The 14,579-nt window shown below is 36.7% G+C and overlaps 1 protein-coding gene across 1 annotated transcript in view; it reads right to left on the bottom strand.

Moving 5' to 3' along the window:
- The window catches only part of dsg2l (desmoglein 2 like), a 37,446-nt gene extending 23,724 nt beyond the window's left edge, over window positions 1-13,722 (bottom strand). The window contains exons 1-5 of the mRNA XM_042719327.1: window positions 13,672-13,722; window positions 13,505-13,606; window positions 12,443-12,565; window positions 11,910-12,065; window positions 9,065-9,203 (exon numbers count right to left, since the gene is read on the bottom strand). Coding sequence (XP_042575261.1) covers window positions 9,065-9,203; window positions 11,910-12,065; window positions 12,443-12,565; window positions 13,505-13,606; window positions 13,672-13,722 — 571 coding nt within the window. The remainder of the gene's footprint in view (window positions 1-9,064; window positions 9,204-11,909; window positions 12,066-12,442; window positions 12,566-13,504; window positions 13,607-13,671) is intronic.
- Window positions 13,723-14,579: the final 857 nt, after the last annotated feature.

Below are 14,579 nucleotides of genomic sequence, written 5' to 3'. Positions count from 1 at the left end.
CGTCTCATCTTAGTCACAGAAAAAATGTTTGTTAACGAATATTTTTCGTCGTCGTCTTTGTTAACGAAATTAACACTGCTCTAACCAAACGTGTGAAGTCTAATGCAGATTGCATGTTTAAGTTAGTGTAAAAAGTCATTTCCTGTTGCCAGCAGGTGGCGCTATAACTATAACTAAATATGGGCATGGGAATGTGTTCTGAACTGGACTCTTATCAAACATGTGAAGTTTGGGGCTGATCGGATATTGCTTGCCTGAGTTATAACAACTTCCTATTTCATGGCAAACATCAAAGTTTGTCAGGCTGCCACGGATACACCCTTTGATGAAAACTCAAGATCTTTGCAATTTAACATCCCACGGGCTTTAGATTACACTGATCAAATCTGGTGTTGATCTGTTTAAATCTATAGGAGGAGTTCATTTAAATACAACGCCTGAAATGACAAAAACGACACAAAACTTGCAGACAAATCAAAATAACAGACTTCCTGTTGGGTTTCGGACTTCGTACCTGCAGAGTTTTTTGTAGGTATTGGTGTATTACATGTGTCTACCGAATTTCGTACATGTATGTAAAACACAGGCACTTCGTTGAAATTTTATAGGTGGCGCTATTGAGCCATTTTACCACACCCACTTCTAAAACCCATGTCAGATGAAAATTTTCGCCACTTCTGGTATACGTGCAAAGTTACATGACTTTTCGAGTTTTTTTTTCATTTTGAAGAAGAAGAAACTGAGCAATTCCAACTGGGTCCTCGCACCAAAAAAGGTCCCATGTATGAGGTTTCTGCAAAATTTTGATGTTGTTTTGCAATATTACATGAGTGCTGCAAAATGACTGCTTTTTTTGTCTGGTTTCTCTCAATTCTCCACAAATGCAAATGTGATAATGATTTTATATAAAAGTACAATAAACAAGTTTTTAATATTGTTTTACCTTTTAAACACATTATTGTCTGGTTTTGCTCAATTTTGCAAACAAAAATAGCCACAGCAGAGCTGTTGTGCATCTATAAGCAACACTCAGCCGTGTTTCGTTACTGAATGAGTCTGTGGTTGATGATGAATCGAATGAGCCAATGATTCAGTGATTCATTCATAAACACATTGGGCATCTCGAACAAGCCTAATCCCTTACTTTGTTTCTGAATGAATCAAATGAACAAATGGGTTGAATGAGTGAATGCATGACTCACTCATTAAGACAGTAACTTGCTACTCCCCATTTAATACAAAAATCACTATCAATTTAAAATATTATCATTATTTATGCAAAAATTAATCAAAAAATTATAAATCAAAAGCCACATCAAGTAAATGAATTTATTTGCTTTTCTAACACAATAATGACTTTAAATTATCTTTTGGGGAGGAATTTCTCAGCCAAAATTGAGATGAATTAGATTCATTAATTGGCACATCATGTAATTAATTAGATTAGGTTTATTATTTTGCCGTCTATACTCTCTAGTTTGTATGTCAGTGTAGTATAAGTTGTTCACTACAAGTTGTGGGTGAAATGAGTGACTTGTCAGACGTCCAAAAAGGACAAATCATAAAAACATGTTTAGCAGAAGCATCTGTAACCTTTACAGTCCAACTGTTAAGTGTTTTAAGAACAAAAGACTTCATGGTTATGACTGCGTACCAAAAGCATGGCAAGATTTCATCAGCATAAAAGATCACCTGGTAGAACCCGTTTGCACAAAGCCAAAAACATAGATGAAAGAGTTGCAACTGTCAAAACTGTAAAAAAGACATAAAGCAAAGATTGTGTCATGATCATGACAGCTGGAGCACCAAGATGAATTTCATCATCTGCCCTGATCTCACAAATTACCCGGCTTGAATATTATCAAATCACTGTGAATAGTTTTAGAGAGATATATGTACAGTGTGTAATTAATGTGTTTGTGAGTACATGTGTATGTGAAAGTGAGTAAATAAATAAATTAAATCCTGCAGCACAGAACATTTGTGTGTAAGAACATGTACATAGGTTTGACTACAGTAACGATGGGTGGGATTTTGATTTAGGCTTTTGAATCCATTCACCAAAATAAGTCGCTCATAATTAACTTGTTTATTCAGATGAAATACTCTATTTACACTAGTAGGTGCATGCAATGTATGTGTTAGTTCTGTGTGAGTCACTGAATTAATTTGCTCAAAACTGAAACCAGTTTTATTTTGCTTAAATAAAATTTGTTATTCAACAAAACTAAATGTTTGTTACCCCTTTAATTAGTCCTATACAATAATTACTCATGTACTGTAGAAATGTGGCCTCATCTGCATCTCACATGCTAATATAAAAATAACTAAGAACCAAACTTGCACTTTGCAATGTTTTTTTTTCAGTCATTAAGTAATCATTTACAGTCCAAGCTGGAGAAAGTAAGTTAAGCACTGTAAACAAATGATCTAAAAGTTAACTATAAACAAGAGATTGACTAAAGTAAATGAGAGTGGAAGTGCAGGTTTGACAGGTCCGCCACCGATTAAATAGAATTCAAACATGCATTAAGACATTTTACTGGCAAATGCCAAGAGAGCAGACCCAATGCACACAAGTAAATCAACTAAATAATCACTTTACCAAAAGATTACCAAGTCAGCATCTAGATTTTAACACGCTTGAAATGCTTTGCATGACCTGGAGAGAGCTGTGCAATCAAAACTATCTGAAATATAGATGAACTGAAAAACATTTTGGGTAAAACTATCGAATACTGTTCCATCATTACTGAATAACTACATATGAACAAATCAGGAAGACAATAAAAACATTCTAGTTGCTACTATTAACTAACAAGAAACTAGTAATTATTAGTTATTTAGTAGTTAGTAATAGTTCACGGTTGAAAGCAGTAATTAACTACAATAACTATGCAGTTTAAATAACTAATGACTATAACAGGTTAAAATAAACTTTAACATTTTGACCACTACTTTAACATTTCACCACGTACTTAATCCAGTAATATCAGACTTATGATTTGGGTAAGCTTTACATTAGTATTATTACTAAACATTTCCAATCATCATTCATCCCAAATTCGAAAGAAATTACTATACAGAATCTTACGTAAAAAGCTTACGGGAACTTCGGTCACTACTAGGGAGGGGTCATGTATTGTCTTTGTAATATTGTTCCAAGTAATTAGCAATTTCTTATGAAGTATTTGGTAATACTTGAGTCATAGTGGTTACCAGAATCATCACTTTAAAATTAATTATGCATTATTAACATATCACATTCCTTGCATAAGGAATACGGATTTTGCTTATGTAAGACTTTGAAGAAATTTGTCTAAAATGTGATAAACTTTTAATTGTGGGAGATTTTAAAGTGTTTGTTTATTGTCCATCTAAATCCGAACTTAAGATTTTTTTTGGACATGATTGACTCTTTTAACCTCATACAGCACATATGTAGATCTGCTCATGATCATGGGTATACCTTGGACTCAATCAGAGCGTAGGTAGAAAGAAGGACAAATTACAGGTTCCATGTGACATATTGCATGAGTCTTTAAGACAGCTAAGAGAAACTATTTAGCTGATTTATTCTTAAAGTGCAGTGGTAATTCAAATGTTTTGTTCAATATTAATTCAACTCTGTTACATGTCCTGATCTGCCTACAGAAAACTGATGATATCAGGTTGCATATTGTTCCTGTTCATACGACCCTTCGGCTTCTTCTGCTGTGTTTGATCAATTCACACCAATTTCTCTTCAGCCTATAGCTAAGGTAGTTGGCCAGCTGAAACCTACAAATTTTGGTTACAATGTTATCCCATCAAGATTAGTTAAGCAGACTTTTGATATTGTTGGTCCCAGTATACTGATTTTAATTAATATAAACAGCAGTAGTTCCAATACATTTTAAGCATGCTATTGTCCAGCTGATCCAGTAAAAATTGGATCCAAGTGTTTTGTCTAATTACCGTCCTACTTCTAAATTACCATTTTTATCCAAAATTCTTGAAAGGTCACTTTAAGCCAATTGCAGACTTTTTGCAGACCAATTTTGGAAGATTTTCAGTCAAGCTGTAAAGCATTCATGGCACAGAAACGGTGTTGTTAAAAGTTTTAAATGATATTTTAATTTTGGTGCTCTGTGATTTTAGTTTTATTAGACCTCATCGCAATGTTTGACACCATTGTTCATTATATTCTTGTCTAGAAAAGACTGTGAGAATTCATGGCATGGCATTCAAATGGTCAAGTCCTTCCTTTTTAATGGGGCTTTCTTAATTTTGGTCAACATTACTCTAAAACGGTCTATGGGGTTCTGCAAGGGTCCATTCTAGGCCCAATCTTGTTTTCATTATGTGCAGCCTTTAGGTTCTATAATTCATATGCATGAAACATCTTTTCATTGTTACGCGAATGGCATACAGGTGTACCGATTGGCTTGGCCAATTTCACACCAATCTTTAAATTCAAATCTTTGTTTTTTGTTTGTTGGTTTTTTTCTTATCTGAAATCAATAGCAAATGTTAAACCATTTCTGTCTTCTTCTAATCTTTTTGTATTGTATCTGTTTTATCTTCATTTATTATCTTTTTGTATTGTATCTGTTTTATCTTCATTTAGGCCAATTTGGCTTTGTTCTGTAAATTTCTCTATAGTTTTTCTATTCTCCTGTTTTCAATTTATTTTTATATTATTTAAAAGCCCTGCTAAACTGCGTTATAACTGAGACTTGTTTTGTGTGCACCTTTTGTTTATTTTGATTACTTCCATTGCCCCCAATTTCAACAAACTTAAGATAAAAGCGTCTGCTGAATGAATGAGCAAAATGTTAATGTAGTAATTTTGAACCAGACAGAAACAGCATATAACACCTATTCCATCCTCACTAAAAACTATTTAAACATAAAACAACAAAACAACCATCACAAAATCACAAAATGATTTTAAAATATTAATTTTCTAAATTATTGTTTTATATAAAACATTTCATAACTTGGCACCTTCACATATAAACCAAAACATTCACATAAAAAAACCAAAAATAACCATCAGTTTACAAAAACATAAAAAACATAAAAAAAACACAAAAATCAACCAAGAGATCCAAATTGAACTTTTGTTTATTCTTAGATTGCTCCAAATTCTTCAAATAATACCACATCCTTTAAACTAAATCAAAACTAACCTTAACTCACATTTACTCACATTTCAATATGTTAAAAAAGTTCAACGTACAATACAACAACTAAACTTTTTCAGAGGTTAATATGTATTTGATGCCGTTAGTCATTTATTGATTGTTTTATGTTATGGTGTTATCATGTTATGGTATGGTTTTATCATTTAAAATTTCATTTAACTTCAAATTGTTATAGTTTAACTTTATAAAGAAACAAACAGAAACATTAATTATGAAACTTTCTAGTTTCTTAGATGGTTTCTGGCATGAATATATAAAAAAAATAGTAGTATTGGCTTATAGTGAACATGGTTTCTGGCATGAATATATAAAAAAAATAGTAGTATTGGCTTATAGTGAACTACCCCAACTACATTCATCTGAATGCTAATACTTACTAATTCACTCATCATAATTAAGAGTTTAGGAATGGTCCAAAATTCATAATCAGCATTGTGCAAGGCTTACACAATCAGTTACAGGAAACTTTGGTGATATGTAGTAGTATTTCTCTCTCACACACCTATTTTCACTTTAAAAGATTAGGGCTGTTTCTCAATTCTAACAACGTAAAGAACAGACTCACTTTCTTGTGGGGACTTGTCTTGCCAGGCTACCTTGAAAGAACGAACGGAAGGACACAAGGACACAGAACGCATCTTTTGTGAAAACTGAGATGTGCTGTGATCTAGCTCAACTGAAAGAGCGAAGCATAGTAGCAGCCAACACCGCCATCATGCCCAGGAGCTCTGAGTCAAAACCATCCAAGGAAAGCCAACAAGATGTCATCATAAAAAAGGCAATCCCCTTAAACTCAAAATCAATAACTTTAACTAACATGAAAACAAGATCACCTTGTACTACAGGAGGGACCCACAGTGGATGTCATCCTGGGATGCCCCTGGCTCATCCTACATTATCCAGAGATGAGATGGGATTCCTGTGAGGTGATACGCTTGAGCGAACTATCATCAACACTGTCTCACTGCACTTCCACGTCCACTCCACCAGCCGCCAGTCTTCCAGATCGCTTACACGTGCATTGAAAGTCCTGAGCCAAATGTAACGCCTTCCATCCCATCTGATTACATGGGATTCCAGGATGTCTTCAGTAAGCAGGCAGCCACCCATTTACCACCTCATCGGCCATGGGACTGTGCTATCGATCTGCTGCCTGGAGATAAACTCCCCAAGGGTAGAGTTTACCCACTGTCCATCCCGGAGCGCAAGGCTATGTAGGAATACATCAAGGAGGCTCTTAACCAGGGATTCATCCGGCCATCCAGCTCACCAGTGGCCTCGAGCTTCTTCGTGGGCCCTGTATTGATTACAGAGCTCTGAACTCCCATACGGTCAAACTCCCTTATCCACTTCTCCCGGTCCCCACCACACTTGAGGAACTCCGTGGGGCTTGTATCTTCTCCATGCTGGCATCCGGGCAGGCGTAGAATGGAAGACAGCCTTCATTACCCAGTCCGGCCACTATGAGTACCTCGTTATGGCATATGGCCTTGCCAACGCCCCATCCAGCTTCCAGGGATTTATGAACGAGGTGTTCCGGGAGTTCCTCCACAAGTTCATGATCGTTTACATCGATGATATCCTCATCTACTCCCGGAACCTGGCCGACCATCGGCACCACGTTAAGCAGGTCCTTCAGAAGCTCTGTCACCATCTGTACCTCAAGCTGGAGAAGTGCGAGTTCCACCGCCCCCCGGTGCAGTTCCTTGGCTACATCATCGACCAGGAGGGAATTCAGATGGACAAAGGGAAGGTGACCACCATCACTGAGTGGCCCATTCCACAGTTGGTAAAGGGGCTTTAGAGGTTCTTAGGATTTGCCAATTTCTATCGACGCTTCATCAAGGATTTCAGTCTGCATACAGCCCCGTTGACCACCATGCTCCTTCCCAAAGCCCAAGTCCCTGTCCTGGAACTCCAGCACCCACAAAAACCTTTGAGAAGCTCAAGAAGGCATTTCACATGGCTCCCATCCTTCGTCACCCCGAACCCCATGTACCATTTGTGGTGGAAGTAGATTTTTAGTCCCATCCTCTAGAACATAGATGAAAACATCAGAGCTGCAACTCAGGCAGAACCCGCTCCGCTGGGAGGCCCAGAAGGGAGGACATTTATCCCCAGTTCCCAACGGCAGTCCCCTCTGGGCTCAGTGCACAATGTACCGTACTCTGGACATCCAGGCAGCCAACGGACCCTCTCGCTCCTCCAAACTCGGTACTGGTGGCCCAGTATGTCCTGTGATGTCAACCAGTACATCCACAGTTGCTCAGTCTGTGCCATGTCACCAACCCCTCTCCACCTTGTTACTGCTCTTACCTGTTGTTTCTGGCTCGATTTGTGAAAAAAAAACCACAAACAACTTGCAAGGCATTTTTAGATTCCCCTGAAAGAGGCATGGCAGCGCAATGACATGTAACGTCATTGCATTTTGATTTATATATATATATATATATGTAATATATATATATATATATAGTATATATATATAACTTTTTTTTTTCCTAAAATTAAGGATCTTCGTGTTATTTTTTTTTTTTAAAAAGGGGATATGTATTGTGTTAGACTTTTGTGAAAAATAATACATTAAAAAAATGTTAAAAAAATGTGAGAGCGTGTTATAGGCCAGTGTTTCCAAACCTTTTTCTCTGCCGTGACAGTTTTGATATGTAAAAAATCCCACAGCACACCAATAAGCATTAAAAAAATTAACTTAATTAACTAAAACAAAAAGATAGAAAAGGGAAAGTTTTTTTTTTTTTTTTTTTTTAATTAAACTTCGTGTCATCAGAGTTGGTATTTTGGTTGGTATTCAGACACTTGCACTTAATTTCTGAAAATCATACTCAAAGTTTTTGATGAGTGAGTGACAGATCTGTGTTTTGTCCATCATTAGAACGACCGCATCTGAGGCAGTTAATTAATCTCATTATGTATTCATCAGTTTCGCAGGTTATGAAGTTTATTGTAGCTATGGGGGCTCAGTTTCTCTTTTTGTTCAATAGATTTGGCCAAAATCTCTTCATATAAAAGAGAACTGCTATGCACAGGATATTTAAAACGTACAAAAGTGTATTGGCTACAACTAGACAGCAAATGCTAAGACTCTTCTCTGCTCTTTAAACACACAATTTAAACATTCGCCTTTTTAGACAGTGTTTTTTAAGCACAGTAATTAAGTACTTGATAAAGTCAGGTAAAGACATTTTTTCAACCAAAAGGCTAATGATAGATGAGGCAATTTTTTGAGCAGTGTTTCTGTAAACGGGCAACCAGGTGAGACACAGGACCCACGACCAATCTAAATTATCCAGAAAGAAATGTGTAACCCATTCTCAACGGGAAAGTGCCCAAGCAAAATTGCTCAAAAAGTTACCCCGTGTATCATCAGCCTAATAAATGCTTATCACTGTCCATCATGTCCACTTGAGCTCTGCTGCTTGCAGCACCAGCCAATTCACTGACATGCACTGAACTGGTTTGTAATATTCACAAAGAATAGTTTTATTTCAACCCAGGCTCATTGGAAACACATGCCTGTGGTGATGTTTCTGCAACACCTTACTACATGTTTCGCAGCAGTTTTAAAGAGAAATGTCCAGTGAGTGGCCTTAAAACGCACGTTCAATATGTGACCGAGGCACATTTTTATTAAGTTGATAATGCATATTGCTGTGTTTTTAGGTACAGTACAGTACTGCGGCAGTTCAGAATTCAAATGCTCGGGGAGTGTCGTTAAAGGTTAATGCTTTATTGTGTTGGAAATATCCCACTACACCAAAGTTTTGCAGAAATATAGGTGGAGGAACATGTTTGCAATGAGCCTGGGTAGGCTAATTTCATGATTGTCTCAGAAGTATGATGAATGATGGCCATACCTCTTTCGCTCAGCTCAAAAACGGCTCCGATTGTCAGGTTAAACACAGGAGGACAATCGTTCTCATCCTCGACCACGATTCTCAAATCAATATCTTTCTCAGCACGACTGTCATTCAGATAGCTGGCCACCCCTCGGAGCTGGAATACAGGAAAATCACCAAACATTTCACAAATTACATAAAAGTCATAACAGCCATTTACTACTTTCAGTATAAATCCTTAAAGTCACAACATAGATTTATATATATTATTTTTATTATTTAATCTGTATTTAATGACAGACATTTATATTTCTCCTCCCTTATCCTTTTCTCATAACCCTTCATTTTCTCCTTGTGTTGTTTTCTAAAACTGTCTGCAAGGACAAAGCAATACAATGCAATACACCAAACACCCACTCAACTAAACACAAATGGGAAATAAGTATTCCTGATAGAGAGGATAAGCCAGGCTGTGCTAGAAATATCATGAAACCCTGTCTTTTCAGTTAACCATGTCAGAACTCCTCTGTATGACTCAGGAGATGCTGTTTCTCTGCTCGATCTAAGCATTGCACTCTGATCAACAAGCACAAACTCTCTCTATCCATTCATATAAGCTTGCGACACTATTTTTAAAGTATGATAAGTCATTTGCTGTCTAGTGATGGTCATGTTCATGCAAGCCTGATGTATGCAGGTGATATGCAAATCAACCGACTTTTACCTCATGGCTTACGAAACGTTCTGGCAAAAACAATTTAGAATTCCATCACTTGCTGACGAATGCAGTGTTCCCCACCCAGTGTTTTGACATGTAAAAAAATCCCACTCAGTTTTTTTCTTCAATAATTAAACATTGCTTCATCAGAGTTGGTATGGTATGTTAGAGGGCAAATGCTAAGACTCTTCTCTGCTCTTCAAATGCACAAATCATTCACCTTTATAGACAGTTTTAGTGGACAGCACATTCCAGGGCCCAGTTTATGGCAGGGCCCCTCTCTGACCACAATAGTGGACAAAGGTTTGCTACATTTTTATTGGATCTTGGTGGACTTACATAAGCAAACTGTCCGACGCCATCAGATAAAGATGCCAGGACAACAGCCAGACACCTCTTAGAGGGTAAGAAAAAGACCTTTGGTATAAAGCCCGGGAAGGACAGGACTTCTCATTGGTCAAAATGCAGTTTCTGCCCTTCACCCACTAACAGACTGATTCCTCATGTTTTGGCCTGTGACTGGCATAAAAATTCCTTATGACCTCTGGACACAGCAGCAGTGGGTGAAACAAAGAGAGCGATCACAGAGATCCATCCAAAACAACTAAAAACCTCTGAGTATGATCCCCGAAAGGACTTGATATACAACAAAAAATCAAAAATGTATTCAATAACAGCTACACTGCTCTGAGTCTGAGTCCCGAAAGGTTTTGTGAGACAACAGCAAATCCTGAGTCTCCAGCTTTAAGGCAGCAACAGATACAACCATGTTCTGAGCGCCCAGCCTGCGAGGAGAGAGATATTATGTGTTTTGAGTCTTCGTCCAGCGAGACAACAACAGAGGCAGCACGTCCTGAGTTTCCATCCTAGAGAGATGAAGAGGATGGACCAAACTCAGAGAGACAGAAGACATGCAGACATCTGGCGAGCAAACCTTCACTCCAAGGTACCTTTGCTTGCCTGTTCCAGGCTAAGGACCTTCTGCACCTACTCCAGGGCCACAATCTTTCCAGATAACATAGCTCTGACAAAGCAACACCCAACATTGTGTTGGAGTTATGAGGTTTGATGGACCATTTGAGGATCCAATGGCGTTACGAGGTTTAATCACAAGCTCTTTTGAATGCTTTTAATTGGTTAAAATATTTGTAAAACCCACAAACAGACATAACGATGACCAATAGCACTGATTTAAAATAATAACTAAATATAATAGAGATAAGGAAGTTTTTGATCATTTTCCATGGCACAAAGTTGGGAAACAACGGACTAATGGATCTTCTGCAGTGAATGGGTGCCGTCAGAATGAGAGTCCAAACAGCTGATAAAAACATTACAATAATCCACACCACTCCAGTCCATCAGTTAAAGTCTTGTGAAGAGAAAAGCTGTGTGTCCATATTCCATAATAACACTTCCTCCAGTGAAAAGGTCAATCTTAATTAGGATCAAGCACCGTTTTCAAGCAAAAACACTCTAAAACAGCTCTAAACAAATATGTGGGTGGATTTTTAACTGATGGACTGGAGTGCTGTGGATTACTTGTGGATTATTGTGATGTTTTTGTCAGCTGTTTGGACTCTCATTCTGACGGCACCCATTCACTCCCACTGATGACCAAGTGATGCAATGCTACATTTCTCCAAATCTGATGAAGAAACAAACTCATCTACATCCAGGATGGCCCAAATTTTCATTTTTGGGTGAACTATTCCTTTAACACATGCCATGTTTCTAAATCCACTGAGATTTTTGAATGTGCGTTGAGCTGGTTTTAAACTCGATTCAAAATTTTTATTAATGAATCATGATTTCTGTCTGTGAAAACAAATACACACACACCGACTCAATGGCACTGCCTCTATTTGTGCAATCTGTGAATGTGCTATGGCTAATAAAATACAAGTTACGGGGTTTTAGTATGAGCTGCACCTCATTTAGTAATCGAGTCATTCAGGCAGAATGTATGACATTCATCACTTCATGACAACCCCAAATCCAGCTCTCCTGTGAAAAGTTGCTGCTAGATGCTATCTCGAGTTCTTACTGACTCATCAATATCCTTCCATAGATTAGTCAGGCTAGGACAGACACCCATGCAATAAATGTTTATAATCATGTGTAAAAGATGAAAGAGCTGCTCACATGATAAAAGGGAGTTTTCTCTCTGTCTAACACTCCGTTGATCCTGACCAAGCCAGTCTCACTATTAACAGTGAACAATTTAACGGGAGGCTGGTCGGCACCAGGTCCAGTCAGTGAATATCGTATCCTCGTCACGGACTCCCCATCTGAACGGATCTGCAAACAAATCCATTTAAAACAGTTTAAAAAGTAGCATCTGTTAAACAATTTATTTTCTTTTTTTTTTTTTTACCATGCAGTGTTACATAACTAGAGTTTATTCATACTAGTAAATGATAATTCATTGCAGAACATTGGAAAAAGTGCTTAAAAAGTTTCAATCTGGAGATATTTTACAAAATACCACCTTATTTGCACTATTTATTAATTTGCAGTTCAAATGTTCATCAAAATATCACTCACTAATGTTTGAAAAGGTTCTGTTGCATGTAAAATATTATTAATAATAAAAACAGTATATATATTAAAAAAATATATATTTAAAAAAAGTATTTTTCCCCCAAGAAACACTCCAGAGAAAACCAAGATCTTACTTTGGCTATGGATTCCTTATGCGTATAATCAAAATTTTCCCTTAGTTTGTTTGCTGGGACAATCCACTCTCTCTTCTGTCTGATTTTCTTCTGTTGTTCTTCAGACGCTGAAGTGTTCAGTATCTACACAAAACACAAAAGCACATGTGTCTATTCCAACTAAATAATGTGATAAACTAAACTGGAGAGCAGTAAAACAGGTAATATAACATTCATAAAATATGAGAAAATTTACAGCTTGATTGCACAATGCAAAATAAAAATATTGTGCTCACAAGACAATTATTACCATGACTTTCCCCCATAAATCCAGTTTCACGTTTCATCTCGACCATGCTCTCGAATGATTCTGTTGTCTTTGTATTTTTGGAAAAACTTTTTTAGTGGCTACATTGTTTGCGATGGTCTAAATAAAGACTGTTGATTTCAGAGTACTACCAGGTAATATAAAGAATAAAAAGAATAATAGTGTGTATAAAGTTTGTGTTAGTTTTAATCAAAATAATTCCCCGATAAATGCCTGAAGTTGAAGAATCACCAACATATGAAAAGAATTAGCCTACATTTAAGGCCGCCAACCTTTTGTTTTGACTTCCTCTGTATTTCCTACCCTGAGTAAGATTATGCTCTCTTCCTCTGGCCATCTGGTAATGCAATAATTTATTCAAATAATATCTATCCATATGTAAAAGTAGACTGACATCTAGTCTGAGTGACATCTAGTCTGTATATACAGTTCTTTCATTAATATCTTCCCAGAGTTCATTAACATCATAAACCCCTGGCTGACTATCACACATCAGTGAGAGAAACCCACCCACATTCCACACTCAATCCTAGCTGAGATGAACAGAAAACAGCAGCAAAGCAGACAGAATTATCCTATTTTTTACACGCATCGATGAAGAAGTGTTCAGAGTTCACAGAGAGTTTAGAAAAAATAAAGAAAGAAAGAAATCATATGAAAGAAATGAAACTTTGAGGATGCAGACAAAATATTTAAGATTATATACATATATAAGTCAATATGAACACTGGAAACTTTTCAGTGTTTTTTCTCACCGCCAGAATCAGCGCTCCGAACAGTAAAACGCCGCAGATCTTCGCCATTCTCCGGCTGCTGCTGCCGTTACTCGCGGAACTTTGACACGGACTGAAGAGCGGTCAGCGGCGGGCGGAGCTTCTGAAGAATGCGGCGCAAGAGCGGGGAGGAGCGGGAGACAGCCCACCGTCACACCCTGCACACTGATACCGACACCATAAACACAGTGCATTAACATAACGATTCAAAAGAGTAGCTTACTATACATAATAAAACATATGAAAAATGCATTTTATTAAATTAGACTTACTGCATTACATTACAGCTAACAATGACCGGACTCAGAACTATCACTGGCTCTCAAACGTTTTTTAATAGAACTTTCAGTCAGAGTTATATGGCTTTAGGCTACTAATAGGCTATTCTCAAAATGTTGGCACAAAAATATATTTTATATTTTAAAAATAATTGGTTGGATGTTCATCTAACGCTTTTAAAATGCTGTTATTTTGTTTCAGAAAACACTCCAAAGGAGCGTTCCCATAATGTCTGCAACATTATAAAATGGAACGTTCACATATAACGTTCTAATTTTTTAACGTTAAAAGAATGGACGTTTGGAATGTTCATTCAGAAACAGTTTTCATTGGAGAGATAGCAAAACATTATCAGAACATTTATATACATACATATATATATATATATACATATATATATATATATATATATATATATATATATATATATATAATAATATATATATATCTAATTATATATATATATAATCTTAAATAATTAGCCTATAAAGATTTTGCAAATTGTACAGGTCTTTTTATTTATTATTATTTATTTATTTTTTACAGTCCGTCGTTTCAGTTAGGCCTATTCATTGTTCTCCGTTGACATTCTTATGTCCTTGATAACTAAATCACTAACTTTAGACAAAACAAATGACTAACTTTAGGCACTAGTGTGAAATGTGTGGTTAAAGGAGAACTGGACAGAGTTAATTTAACATGCACAAAATCACCATTAGCATGCCGAATCAAGTCAGAATGGTTTATCAGGTACAGTATTATCTTTACAAACATTGCA

This window comes from Cyprinus carpio, chromosome B2 (genome assembly GCF_018340385.1).
Source record: "Cyprinus carpio isolate SPL01 chromosome B2, ASM1834038v1, whole genome shotgun sequence".
NCBI lineage: Eukaryota > Metazoa > Chordata > Actinopteri > Cypriniformes > Cyprinidae > Cyprinus > Cyprinus carpio.
Note: the sequence above shows the minus strand (reverse complement) of the source record. Positions and strands in the feature narration are given on the sequence as shown.